The sequence below is a fragment of the Alosa sapidissima genome, chromosome 3 (genome assembly GCF_018492685.1).
Source record: "Alosa sapidissima isolate fAloSap1 chromosome 3, fAloSap1.pri, whole genome shotgun sequence".
Taxonomy (NCBI): domain Eukaryota; kingdom Metazoa; phylum Chordata; class Actinopteri; order Clupeiformes; family Clupeidae; genus Alosa; species Alosa sapidissima.
Genome location: NC_055959.1, coordinates 12,659,433 through 12,674,432, shown reverse-complemented (window position 1 = coordinate 12,674,432; position 15,000 = coordinate 12,659,433). Strand labels below are relative to the sequence as shown.

General features: G+C 44.7%; 1 protein-coding gene across 1 annotated transcript in view; it reads left to right on the top strand.

The window, feature by feature from the left end:
• The window catches only part of fam171a2a (family with sequence similarity 171 member A2a), a 52,348-nt gene that overhangs the window by 27,140 nt on the left and 10,208 nt on the right, over positions 1-15,000 (top strand). Inside the window, exons 4-5 of the mRNA XM_042086643.1 lie at positions 9,100-9,258; positions 11,962-12,141. Coding sequence (XP_041942577.1) covers positions 9,100-9,258; positions 11,962-12,141 — 339 coding nt within the window. The remainder of the gene's footprint in view (positions 1-9,099; positions 9,259-11,961; positions 12,142-15,000) is intronic.

Below are 15,000 nucleotides of genomic sequence, written 5' to 3'. Positions count from 1 at the left end.
AGTTCCTTCTTTCCTTGAGTGTGTTAAAGTGTTGCGTGTGTGACTCTGTTCTCTGTGTGTGAGCATCGATGCTGTGATGTCTGTAAGGTTGAAGTGAATAATGACATTGATCTGGAGGAGACTCAGCCTGCGGGTAGCCCACTGCTAACATGCAGTAAATGTCCATGGGATATTTACAACTGCTGTTGTGCGTGAAGGCCCTGTGTGTGTGTGTGTATGTGTGTGTGTGTGTGTGTGTGTGTGTGTGTGTGTGTGTGTGTGTGTGTGTGTGTGTGTGTGTGTGTGTGTGTGTGTGTATGCGGCTGTGTGTGTGTGTGTGTGTGTATGTGTGTGTGTGTGTTTGCACATGTGTATGTTCGTATGCCATGTGTATGGTTGTGATTTTGCCTGGCACAGTAAATGTCCCTTTCAAATGTATGACTCTCTTAAAGGTTGTGCTATAGAAACAGGCTTTTATCTGTGTGTGTGTGTGTGTGTGTGTGTTGTTCAGCTGAAATGAAACTGAAGGATGCATATTGTGTGTGTGTTTTGTGGTGGTTTAATAGCTAGTCTGGCTTCCATAGCGTTGCATTTAGTGAGAGATGTTATGGGCCATCGTACTTATGATTATCACCAGGATTACTGAACTGTGTGTGCTGTAGGGTTGCATGCTCTTGTGGAAAGAGGTCTTAATAAAGCCCTCCTGATAATAATCGTAATTGATTTTGGCTATTGAAAAATCTCTCCAGCTGAATGCTGAAGTTGTTGCTTGATACACAATATGCAATATGCAAGGTAGGGGTGTAAATCGGAGCCTTCATGATGATTCGATATGAAATATCGATTTCTTAAGCCAACAATTTGATTATTTTCGATACTTCAGAATTCCCCACGATACGATTCGATACGATTTAATACTCGATATTTTTACATGATATCTATTAGGTTTTAGATAAATCAACAAAAAATAAATAATTTGCCTTCTATTGAGAATACAGAATTATATTCACATGATGTAAATATTACACTATAGCTTGTGCTCAATGTACTGCAAATAGAACAGTTACTGCTACAGTTAAAAAGAGTAAAATAAAGTGCAATTAGATAAATGTAATTAGGTAATGTAACAAGGTAATTAGAACAAAATAAAATAATAACGTCTAATGCTTACTGTGCAGGTCTAGTATGGCCAATTAGCCTATTCACTGTAGCCTGTGTTCTTCCTCGACAGTCGCCACTAATACCATAGCGCCTTTTCAGGCGGCAAAATAAACACATTGATCGATACTCTTGCGGACGCATCGATGCATTGAATCGTCGGCTGCATAATCGATGCATCGATACGAATCGATTAATATTTACACCCCTAATGCAAGGTACAATATTTATACACCCATTGTATGTATGTATGTATGTATGTTGTCTATCTATCTACTTATTTAGTTATGCATCTCTTCCGAAGCTCACAGGGACAGTGAGAGAGTGATCAGTCTGTTTACTTGTTCAGTCCACGGCACAGCCTCAGGGTGATGTCATGCCCCAGTGAACTCTGGGAAAACCCCTGCTAGCTCATGCTCTCCTGCTTTCTTCGAGGTTTATCTCTCTATCGCCTTTCTTTTGTCTTTAGCTCTTTATCTCTTTATCTCTCTCTCTCTCTCTCTCTCTCTCTCCTCTCTCTCCACCTCGAGATTTTCCCTTTACCCCAGCAACACTTGTTCTCCCTTCTGTACATTTGCTTGTAAACCTAATGCTCTTTTTGACAGTAAATTTCTCTCTTGTTAGCTCGATCTCTCCCTTTTCTCCCTTCTCTCCCTCTCTCTCTCTCTCTCTCTCTCTCTCTCTCTCCCTCTCCTTCTCTCCCTCTCTCTCTCCTGACACAGCTCTTTTCCTCCTTCCTCCTTATCTCCTTAATGATCCTGGTGTCAGGCTCCTGCATCACAACAGTGCTGGGCCTCCTCTTCCCTCCTTTTCATTAGCTGGGACAGCCCTGTATTGATTGGAGGGGAAGCTCAAAAGCGTCAATGTCCTTCCCCAACTTATCCCTCTCTCTCCCTCTCTCTCTCTCTCTCTCTCTCTCTTTCTCTCTCTCCTTACATGCACATTCTCTCATGCACATTTTCCCTCACTTCATCTCTCTCTCTCTCTCTCTCTCTCTCTCTCTCTCTCTTTCTCTCCCTCTTTTGCACACATTTTTCTCTCTCTTTCTTTCCCTTCTTTCCATCACTCACTCTTCTTCTCTCTCTCACACACACACACACACACACACACACACACACACACACACACACACACACACACACACACACACACACACACAGGACTTGCTGTCTGCTGTCAGTCCCAGCTCTCTGCTCTGTTAAAGAGAGTCCTCGTTACGTAATTGCCTCCATATTACTCACCACTTGGAGTGTGATGACTGTGTTGCTTCTCAGCAGAGCTGGCAGAGAGAGCCCTGATCTGATTTGGTACACACAGAGGGACCATGGTCCCTCTCACTATTGTTTTATGTCCACTGCAGCCTTTTATGAAAAGGAAGTGTACTGTATGCACACACACACACACACACACACACACACACACACGCCCTGTGGTTATATAGCTTATGGCTGTGGTCATGATGGTGGGCGGCGTGGCTGGTGGTAGTGTAGTGGTCACAGAACTGGGCTAGCGTGCTGTAGCCACAGGAAGTCATGGGCTTAGTTTCTGGTTGTCACCGTTGTGCCCTTTGAGTGAGACACTTAACCCCTAAGTTGCTCCAGGGAGACTGGCCCCTGCGTTTACTATCTGTAAGTCACTTTGAGTTAAAATGTCAGCCAAATGCATAAGTACGTACGTTGTAAGTAAGTGGATGACGGTGGTGGCGAAGTGGCTCTGCACTTTGTCAGCCGATGGCAGGGGGGACTGTGGAGAGCATGAGGCTGAGCTTGGCTTCCAGGATTTGTCCTAGTAAAAGCTGAGCAGCTCTCTCAGCAGTCGTTCCTTGCTTCCTCCTCTTGCTTCAGTGGCTCAGGATGCCCCCCAACCTTCACACTCTGCAGCAGACTGGCTGTGGGCGCTTAAACCATGGTCATAAACAAGAGAGAGCAGCACTAAAAAGAAGTGTGTGTGTGTGTGTGTGTGCGTGTGTGTGTGTGTGTGTACGTGTTTGTTTGGCGGGGAGTGGGGGCAGGCTATTCAGCGCATCACCATGGTGACCATGGCAGAGAAAATGATGAGAAAGTAAGGGACTAGAGAGAGGTGCGGCTGTAGCTGGAGTTTAGTGGGGAATACTTAGCCTGTGTGTGGGTGGACGTTTCTGCCAGAGGGTGTATTTATTTCTTTATTTTTGTGCATTTCAACATGTCTTTTTGTTTCTTTTTTTACACTTTTCCACCAAATGTAGGCTCTCTCCTCTTGGCTCATTATGGACACTATAGCCCTGTAAACACATATCCAATTATTTTTGAAAACTGATCATTTAATTCTCTCTTCATGGCATTAGTTATATCTCCCTACACATTAGAATGCAAACTACAGCTCATATTCCGATATTGTATTTTTTTATTGTCATGGTTACCATTGTTGCTCTGGCTCTTTCACTATCCTGTTGAAATTCATATGCAAGTAAGCACACAGTGCACACAGCACACTGAATTAAAGTGTGCAGACGGAAGTACGCCAGTTGAGACAGTGTCTGTTGCACTTGTCCACACAAACCCAACATTTTCACTTCAGAAGTGTGCGTGTGTAGAAGGTGTTATTTCATGATCAAATGTTTAGCGATCATGAAATAATACCATACATGATAAGATGTAAACAAGCAGGGAGATAATGAAGATCAGTAGTTCTACTCAAACTACTTGTGCACGTAGGCTATGGATGATTGGTCAAATCTAGCAAGTAGGAAAGTTTAAGTGAATGACGTGAAAGTGAAAGTAAGACATTCGAAAGGCCAACGAAAGTTAAAGTTGCTTTTGGTAGTACAAATACTTTCACCACAAAAACTGGTGCTCTAAATAGCGATTCTGTTGTCTTTGAAAGGTTCTCTTATTGACGCATTGAACTGCAATTTGGATTAACACCTGCTTTTACAAGGCGGAAGTATTTAGGGGCAGAATAGACGTGCGCTTTCAGGAGCAGTCTTTGTACATACCGCGGAATACATAATTAGGCGCTCTTTACTCTTCCCCTCACATCTTTTTACGCTAAACTCCCACTTTCCCCTGGATCCTCCCATGAATGCATATGCATGACATGACAAACTCAATCTGCCACTTTCAGCTCCCGCGACAGGCAGTTTGCGCTTTTACATCATTGCGGCCTGTTTGTACATACCTCGCAATGATTTTACACCCACATTGTGAAACAAATACGCCTGAAGTGGGCGCAAAAGCGTTAGTACATCTGGCCCTGAGTGTCATTGTGACAAACAGCAAACAATGACATGATGAAGATATTTTTACTGTACAAACTTTTAAAACCTGGTTGCCCACATAAAAAAAGTCTGCACAATATCCTAACTGGATGTCTAACTGGCCATATTGTCCCACTTGATGATATCACTTCCTTTCATGTGATCCCACCCTGATTTGAATTTATTAGATCTGCCTCTCATCCTCATTGGTCGTTACTGTTGCAAGACAGAGAGCATTATTGTCTCCTTTTTCCTCTCCGTCCTTTGTCATGCAGACAGATGCCACACTTACAGCGACCTTTGACCCTCTCCTCAATGCCCCCCCACCCCCACCCCCTCCCTTTTCCAAATCACAACAAACTAGCCCACCCTGCCCCCCGTGACAGATCAGCCATATCCATATGGATGCTCCAGACAATGCAGAGCCCCTCCCCTCATTTGTTTCCTCCATGAGGGCGGCGGGTGGGGGGGGGTAACCCCAAGGTCATAGTCCCATGGGTCTTCTGTGCATCGTATGCGATGCGTCTGAATTAAACAGCATAAAGCACATGGCCATCAATAATGGATACATCATCTGCGTCGTCCACAGTCTTGAATCGTCAGTGGTTGTTTTGGGGGCATCGTTTGGCATTTGGTGTAGTGAAGTGCATTTGCGTGATTAATGTTGGGGTGTGGAGTGGAGGTCCCCTGTGGATACTGTGGTCCTCGGGGACAGTAATCTCCTTAAAGCAGACCACGCTCACAGACATTTGGGAGATGAGAGACACAGGAGCTAGAAAACAATCCCAACACCTCACTGTACTGGCATATACACAACAGCCTAGCACAGCTGTGATTGTGTGTGTGTGTGTGTGTGTGTGTGTGTGTGTGTGTGTGTGTGTGTGTGTGTGTACACGTGTCCGTGCATGGGAGCGTGTGTGTAGGTGTTAGTATGCGTTTGTGCCTGTATGAATTGTTTATGTGTCCATCTCGCTGGTGGTCCCCAGTGACCTCCGTTCCCACCCCAGTGTTTGGGGGTCATTGTGCCTTGTGGTCCTCACTCTCCATGCCAAGGCTTTCCCTGCGCTGGGCTGGCCATTCCCACCACAACAGATGCCCACTGTTCAGGGGTGCCCAGGGAAAACGGGTCGCCTCGGAAGATACCGGGCCGGAACCAAAAGAACCCCCTGTTCTCCGCATCGCTGACCCAGATCACGTCTGGTTCTCTGGGCCTGCTCCAGAACTGAGCGGCTGGTTCTGAAAGGGAGGGAGGAAGGGAGGGAGGAGGAGGAACAGGAAACAAGGTCGGGGATGCGTGGGGTCAGGAAGCAGATTGGGGAGAGGACCAAAGGGGGGGGGGGGGGGGGGGGGGGGCCTTTGTTGTCACAATTCACTGAAGGATACGTGGGTCAGCTGCCATAAATGCTCTTTTTTTTATCAACATGCATTGCAGTTTTCAAATCACTTACACACAAGCACACATACACATTTATCTATGCACATACTCATATTCACATTCACACACATGCAGAGAGAATTCCACCAATATTTTGATTCATATGGTAAGAAAAAGAATACTAAGAAATACATTTTTCATGCATTCATGTTTCACACTTACTGTATGCATAAAACCATGCAAGGATCCACTCATACACCTGTAGTTTGTCTCTCACTTGCCCCTCCCTCACAGAGCTGCATAGAAAAGAACTCTACCTACACATCCAGTCATTTTAATTACACACAGTCCATATACACAGCATAAAGAAAAGTACCTTTTAAAAAGTAACAGCACTATTTAGTGCCGAGTGTAAAATTGCATCCCCTTGGTATACTGGGTAAACATCCCATGGGCATACAGTGTAAACAGTATGGGCCGTAAGACTGTTGAGTGTGCTCTGCCGTGTAAGCCTGGGCTGTCTGATGGCTGGGATCTTAGCGTCTCAGACACACAGACAGATGAGAGGAGCTGGCCATCTGGCCCAGGCCCAATGAGAGTCCAGCAGCCTCCTCCACGTCAGCGCGAGCCATGGAGAGTTTTGGCACGGGGGGTTTACAGGAGATCAGCTCTGCAGAGGCCCCAATCCCTCTCTCAGTCCCAGGGGATTGGAGGGTGTGTTGGTTGGGGGTGCCCCCTCAGCTCTGCAACCCATCCAGGGCAGATCCCTGTGCCTGAGGCAAGAGAACCCCTTAGTGATTGTGTGTGTCTCCACTGACTGTGGAGGGGCTAGGGCCTAGTTCGGGGCAGTTCTGTCTTATAGCCAGCAACTCTCCAGAACAGGGAGGAGGGGGGGGTGTAAGACTTGCTGGAGATTATCGGACTGAGGGCGACTGACCTAAAGAATCATGGAGATGTCCGAGAGGAGTTGATAATCCAGGTCCAGATCCTAAAATATTCTCTCCAGTTCAGTCAGCCATCTTAATTCATTATAGCATATAGTTATATCACATTTGAGATGTAGAAATGAAGTGTTCAATTCACTTGGTAGAAACTTGACAGATTTTTATTGCCTTTTAAGTATTTATGGATATGAGCCACAAAGCCTGTGGTGTTGGCTATTTAGTCTTACTGGTGGAGGGCCAGACTCCCATCCCCCAAACTGTAAGTGTGTGTATGAGCCTGTGTGTGTGAGACAGAGTGAATGTTGGATTTTCAAGTGTAAGGTTTCAGGCTTTTCTGATGACCTCTTGGTCTTTTTCGCTGATGTTTGTTGAATATTTGAACTGAAAGACTGCTGATCAATTCTTTTAACCTTACTCTCACTGGACCTGGAACACTCCGGGGTAACACTGAACTGAAGTGCCTCACACAGTCCTTTCAGCAGTCACGCTAGGCCAAACCCAGCCAATCAGTGCAAAAAGAAACCTCTCATGCCATCATTCATTTCTCTCTTGTCTCTACACAACTGTGGCCTCCTTTCATGCAATTGTCCAATTAGAATATGATCTATGAATTGATGGGCCTGTTGCCATGACAACTGAAAGCTTCCCTGTGTCAAGGGTGTCATTAGATCATTAATTAGAGTGCCCCGTGGTGGGATCTCTCACACAGCGCGCTGCTTTATACTCAACTGGCCAGCCCATTGGGTACCAAATACAGTACATTGATTGACCTAATGGGATTGACTCGCTAACTTAGTGTTTTTAAGGGATTGATTTTTTTTTGTTAAGCCAATTCAGTCTGCCTAACTGTGCATCTTTTGTAAGACAACACATCAAGAAACACATTTCTTTATTTAAGCAGTGGAGGTGAAGAGAAAGACACAACTGAGGGAGTATACACAAAGAAGTGGATGGATGGTTAGATAGATGGGTGGATGGCTGGATTGAGTGAGAAGACGAGCTGCATGCTTGAATGCATGTACTGTATACCCATGTGGGAAGATAAAGAAAGGGGTGGAGAGATAGATGGATAAATGGATGTAAGTGTGGACCGCGAAAGAGAGTGAGCAGAGTAGTTGTACATGTGTAGCCTACACTACTCGTGTGGGAGGATAGAGCCACGCATGGCTGGAGGAGAGGAGAGAGTGAGGGTTAGATGGCGAGGCACCAGCCCGTGCTGCAGTGGGCTCAGGGCTCCAGCACAGGGGCCTGAACTGTCTGCAGCGATTAGCCAACAGCTAGCCAGCCGCTAATCCGAGTCGACAGGGTGGAGGGAGCCGCGCACGTGTGTGAGTGTGTGTGAGTGTGTGTGTGTGTGTGTGTGTGTGTGTGTGTGTGTGTGTGTGTGTGTGTGTGTGTGTGTGTGTGTGAGAGAGAAGTGATGAGGGTGGTATTTTTAGGACTGGCTCTCTCCTGAAGCGGGATGAACCACATTAAGGGGAACACATGATTACTGGAGAGTACATAGACCACGATGGAACCCAGGTTAAATACATCCCAAGTACATTAACCATTAGCTACCCAAACTCACATGTGATTTACCTGTATATAGAAGCTACTGTGTGTGAGCTGAGCAGTGAATGACATGTATGCATTCTTTGTGTGTGTGGGGGTGTGCGTGTGTGTGTGTGTCTGTGTATGTGTGTGTATATTTATAGTGTTTTGGTTTCGGTGGTCAGTGGATGGGGTTTAGGAGATTAGCACTGAAGGTCACGTCCTTTTTGGAGAAGGTGTGTAAACAAAGTGATAGGATGAAAGTGATGCCTAGGTTTAAGGACAGGTATTACCATGCTGCCCTTACTAGATCAAATAATTACCCTGATGGGTAACTGACTGTAACACGGGTGAGCAAATACAATGTTATCAAACATTCTTAAGGTCTTAGGTTGGTCTCTGGGTGCCACCTCTGGTAGTTTCCACAGACGATAATTCTCTGGCGTAACACTTCGAAAAGAACAGAAGACTTATTGTCTCAATATACACTTATAATACAGGGTTGTGCAAAATTCGAATTACAATTCTGCTTCCTGTTTACTGCCTCAATTAAAATGCAAGTGAAATTCAAGAATTGAATTGGAATTTAAGAGCCAGTTTCAATTCAGTTCTGGAATTTTGCACAAGCCTGTTATAATAAAGGCTAACCAGAAAATAGACTGAATTTAGAATCTTGTGTGTGTGTGTGTAGCAAGTAGCCTTGCTGTGTGGTACAGGTGAGGGATTTCAGTACCCATGAGTGGAAACGATTGAAACAATTGTTTACATCTAGAAACATTTAAATCCCCTATTTGTTGGCAATGTGATGTCTGTGATTCCAAATGAAGAATTCAAATGTGCATATGTGTGTTTGTGTCTGCTGTCTGCTACCACAGGGGCAAAGAATCAGCCGTGGGTGCAACTCCAACGGAGAGCGATCCGTGCCGGACTCAACACGTCCGATCTGGCCCTCTCTGCTGTGTTGACCGCCGCCAGGAGCCAGTATGAGATCGGGGGCTTCCCCTATCCTCTTGGCCTGGAGAACAATGGCACAGGTGAGAGAGTGAGTGAGAGAAAGGAGGGAGAGAGAGGGGGAGAGAGAGTTACTTACACACTTACCTACACACTCAACTCACCAGTTTGTTTGTTAGTCTTGGATCTATTTGCCATATATTGTACTCCAAGCATTCTCTATGTAAAACTTACATTAGAATGGTCTTCTTTGCCAATGCAGAATTTGTCATGCTGATAAAACTCAATTGAATTGAATTGAATTGAATTGAATTGAATTGAATTGGATTGAGAGAGAGAAAAAGAGATGTAAAAGGATGAGAGAAGAAGGGGAAGATGAACATAAAGTGGGGGAGAGAGTGATAAACAGAGTTCAGCATTTCAGAAGCAGCAGTAAAACTGTTGAGCTGTCAGTTTTTAGGTAACACAAATCTCTATTTGTTTCTCTGCAAAATCAGAGAGGGGAAGAAAAGAGAGAGAAGAGGACAGATTAGAGAGAGACAGAGAGCAGACCTCTGCAAGACTATGAGAGAGAAGAGGACAGATTAGAGAGAGACAGAGAGCAGACCTCTGCAAGACTATGAGAGAGAAGAGGACAGATTAGAGAGAGACAGAGAGCAGACCTCTGCAAGACTATGAGAGAGAGTGTTTATAAAACAAGGATGGAGCAGAGAGAAGAGAACTGGATGGAGCACAGAGAAATGACATCATATCCATAATTAGCCTAATCTTTAGGGAGATATTTATACAGCCACTTAATGGAGAGAGGCCACAGGGGGTAAGAGCATCAAAGACATGGTTGGATTGAGATAATGGAAACAAGTTAAAGATTTCATAAACAGGGATCAAAACAGAACAGGTGGGCAAATATGAACAGGATGAGTCAGGGCAATATGAGAAGAGACGGGGGGAGATCAGTGAGAAAAGAGATGAGAAAGAGAAGTACAAACAAGTAATACAGAAAGAGAACAAGAGGTCCCGGCCGTGGCGCGACTGGCTGGGGCACCTGCACAATATGCCGGCGATCCGGGTTCGATTCCCGCCCCGTGGTCCTTTCCGGATCTGACCCCGACTCTCTCGCCGACTCGCTTCCTGTCATTCTTCACTGTCCTGTCATTAAAGGCATAAAAAGGCCAAAAATATACTTTAAAAAAGAAAGAGAACAAGAGACAGAGTGTGTGTGTGAGAGAGAGAGATGAAAGAAGATGGAGAGATGATGGCACCTGTGAAAGAGACTGTAGATGAGCACAGGTGATTGACAGGGTCACAGAGAGAGGAGGCGATGACTGTTAACTTAATATAATAAAATAACCATGCTCAATAGTCATGGTCGCAGTCATGTATTTCTGTTTCATTTTACTGATTTTCAATTTACTGTGTGTGGGAGAGAGAAAGAGAGAGATAAATGCTACTTACATTGAATATTTATATGTTTTGTATATTTCATATCTACATAAAAACACTCATCTTAGGTGTTTAGCCATAGAAGCCAAGATGGCAGTGCCCTCACATGGCCACATAACATTCAGAGGTGCAGAGCGGTACTTTCTATAAATAAAAGAGGATGTTTGCACCCTCTCTTCATTTCTCTTGCTTTTCACTGCAAGCTCAAGCCATATAGTAGGTACACACACACACACACACATGCACAATTTCACACATACCTCACAGTTTAAATGTGCAATGACATAATCATGAAAGTCATGGTCCTAGCACTAGCACTTAGCATTAGCTCTAGTGTGCTGTAACATTCTCCAGAGCATCTTGTATACAAATAAATACAAAAGCATACTGTCAGACATAATATAAATACATTATCCATAGAACACAGAGGGATGTTAGACAGCTTTCATTACTTCTCTGATTTCCCATTTTGTTGGCAGAGCACCGGTCTAGTTAATCTGCTATTGAAGAGGACAGTTTTCATAAGGCTAACGGCACTATTGTGAAAGACTGAGCAGGCACATTCAGATGCTCTAACATAGATGTGACCTGATTTTGGGGGTTTTGCAAGACAGCCCGTCAGGCAGAGTGTTTGGAAATCTGTCTCCACTGGTCTTGATGCATGCATCAGATAATGAAATATGATGATAGCCCAGTGTAAACACAGCTGCCTTCACCCTTTATCATGTTTGTTTTCAACTGCATGACATGCTTTTGTCATAAAGTGATGACGGTCTGCTGTGTTCCCCATATTCAAGTCAAGTCAAGTCGGCTTTTATTGTCAATTTCTTTACATGCACTGGTCATATTCTTAACTTTGAATGATGCACATGTTTACAATTGCATATACAAAGACGAGGCTTTCATTCGATTTTTGGCAGTTTCATTATCAAGCAGCTTGGATGCTTCTCCATCTAACGCCTTTGTTTTAAAGGGATCATAATAAATAGTACTTGGAAAAGTTCTCTGACCTCTCAGAAGAAGCAGCATGTGTTTCCACAGGATTCTGTGGAAAACTCCCTGAAAGAAAGCCGAGGACTAAGAGTAACACCTTTGTTTTATGAGCGCACATGTGTGCAGTCATATGATCCAGTTATGGACACTTCAATTCAACTTCAGCAAGGGCCAATCCATGTGACCTATTTTACATCCACTCCAGTTTTGACGTCATTGCAGTTCTTTGAAACAACACTTTATGTCCATTACAGTGTCTTAAGGGGGGACACTCATGCTCATATGTCCAGTACATTTGGTAGGCCTGGGAGTGTTTCTCTGACCGTGCTCTCCTCTCCCTCCATCACCAGGGCCCAACAGTAGCTGGGTGGAGCTGACGGCAGTGGCGGCGGTGTGTGCCCTCCTCTCGGCCCAGAACGGCAGCACCATCCCCGTCTCTGACCCCATCCACTTCTCCATCCCCCTGCCCTCTGACTCGCCCCTCAAGATGGCCACCAGCGTGCCTGTCTGGCGCTTCGACGAGCGCACAGGTAAGGACCAGACGCCTCTTGTTATTCCTCCAACACCAAGGTCAATCCACACAGATATCCCAGTGACCCAATGCATAATTGTAAGCTCTGCATGTTGACCTGCTGTCATTTCAGATGTTGATTTTTTTCAGGAGGTACACAGGAGAGGTGCTAGAATCCTTGTGCTATAAGTAGGGGGACTGCCCACAGTGGTCAATCAACCACCAAACCTGAATAACATAACACAATGGGCTAGAATACTATATCAATAGGTCAAGGAATTATAATCAAAATCTGCCATTTCAATCACATTCTTGCAAGCACAAGGCAGGGTTGCTATGCTTCATATTAGCTTAGCTGTGATCTTTGAAAGATGGAACCTGAAGCCTGATTGTTGCTTAAGCTGGATTGTTGTTCCTTATGTTGTTTGAATGAACGCATCTCTCAAATGAGTAAAAGGAAATGGAGAACGCAGCACAATTGCACTCATGAGTGATTGTTTAATTGTGAAAAAATGAGATTGCTGTGATACACTGAATGTGCTGGAAGATGATCTTTAAATTTCAGTGTTAGATGTAGACACCACTGTAGTCTGCACTAGTCTGTGTCTGCAGCAGTGATTGATTCTTTGGATTCTAACTCTCTATGACTAAATTCATATCACCTTCCTTAAGGATGTTTCCTACATTTCATGCAGACTAGCAGGCTTGAATGCGGCATCCACAGAGTAGCACATGAAGGGGTTTTATGACCCCTCGCACAGGCGTGCCCAGGGTACAGTAAAACTTAATGTTCTCAGTTGTGCAGGGGGAGCGTTTCTTATGTGTCCCAAAACCCACGAAGACAGCCTTCCTAATGAAAGCCAACACGCACGATAAACTAGACCAATATTAAATTAATAATTCAATATTGAATATTATATTAGATATTGAATTTTAGTTAAACCAATTAATGCACCAGTAATGACAGGGGATGCAGTGGTACCCATCTGTGCAATAGATTGCCATTGTTGTAATGTTACTTTGTCGTATTTCAGAACAATGACTCGCTTTCCCACATAACACTAATATAGCTCGCTAGCAGCATATAAATGGCTTTCACTTGAGTGGGAACTGGGTATGTGTCTCTCTTTCTCTCTTTCTGTTTCTTTTGTCTTTTCCTTTCAATCTCTTTAAACCAACCAACTCTCATATCTATGTTTTGCTCTCCTCACCCTCTCTCTTTCTCCCTCCCTCTTCCTATCCCTATCTCTCTCTCTCTGCCTCTCTCTGTTTCTCTCTCTCTCTCTATCTCTCTCTCTTTTGTCCAGGCTGGTAAGAGTTAATGCAGCCAGCTCTAGATGACTGCTCATTCGCCTGTAAGGACTGTTATGCAACTCTGCGCATACTTTAACCGAGGCAAGCGATAAAGACAGAGACAGAGAGAGGACTGTGTGTGTGTGTGAGAGAGAGAGAGAGAGAGAGAGATAAAGAGAAAAAAGGAGAGATAGAGAGATAAAAAAGAGAGAATTTGAGTATTGAGAAGATGTGAACATGAAAAGCAGAATTGTGCAAGAAAGGAGAAGTGATCGCTGATCACCTCAGAAAGATCAAGGTAGAGGAAGAGAGGGACTATCCAGGTATATGGGAGTAGTGTTTGCTGGATGCTATTTGGTCACATTATACACACACTATATACACACACACACACACACACACACACACACACACACACACACACACACACACACACACACACACACAAACACACATATATAGTCAGACACACACACACACACACATAGTCACACACACATAGTCACACACACACACACACACACACACACACACACACACACACACAGTTACACGCATACTGTACACACATACAGTCACACACACACACACACACACAGTCACACACACACACACACACACACACACACACACACACATACATACACACACACACGCACACACACACACTCACTCACGCAGATTTGTGGTTGCCCAGTGAGAGTGAGTGAGGCGCGGTTGCAGTGGAGTCCTAATCAGAGTGTGCTCCTGCGTCCCGGCCTACCCCCTCAAAGAGGATGTGATTAGTCACCTGGCAAGCCCCACTTTAATTCCCAGGATCCTCAGCTGATGCTCTCTCTCTCTCTTTCTCTCTCTCTCTCTCTCTCTCTCTCTCTCTCTCTCTCTCTCTCCCATGTGCTCTCGTGCTATAAAAAACTCACAACCAACCCAATCCAACTCACTCTCACTACCAGCAGTAGTGTTGTGGATCTTAGCGCTCTGCTAACTCAAACAGCACAAGCTGTATGCAGGAAAGCTTTTGTACGCATTAAATCAGCAGCTTTAGAGTGAGTGGCATGAATGGCTGAAGTGATTGGCTCATTTATGTAGATCCGGGAGATCTGTTGGCTGTCAGTGCTCGTTGGCTTGGTGATGGTTGCTATGGTAACGTAGAGAAGCCACTGGCGGAGGCGTTGTGTGGCATTCTGCGTTCTGGAACTCACTTGGTCTCAGAGCCACTTTAGCCTTCCACTTGTTTGGCCTATTCAGAGCATTAATTCTCTATTCTCTAATTCACACACACACACACACACACACACACACACACACACACACACACACACAGTAAAAGAGGAAGAGAGACAGGGAGGGTATCACTCCCACCATTGATACTTCCACTAAGATGGAGGCTGTAACATGCATAGGCATAAAGCATAGACACAATAATGAGTTTTTGGCTGAAACTAATTTTCCAACATAGTTCTGGAGTCTTCTTAACCAAAACACCACCTTCCTGCATACACACAGACACAGACACCCATACACCCACACACACACACACACACCTCAGTAAACGTCTTGTGGTTTGTGTGTGTGTGTGTGTGTG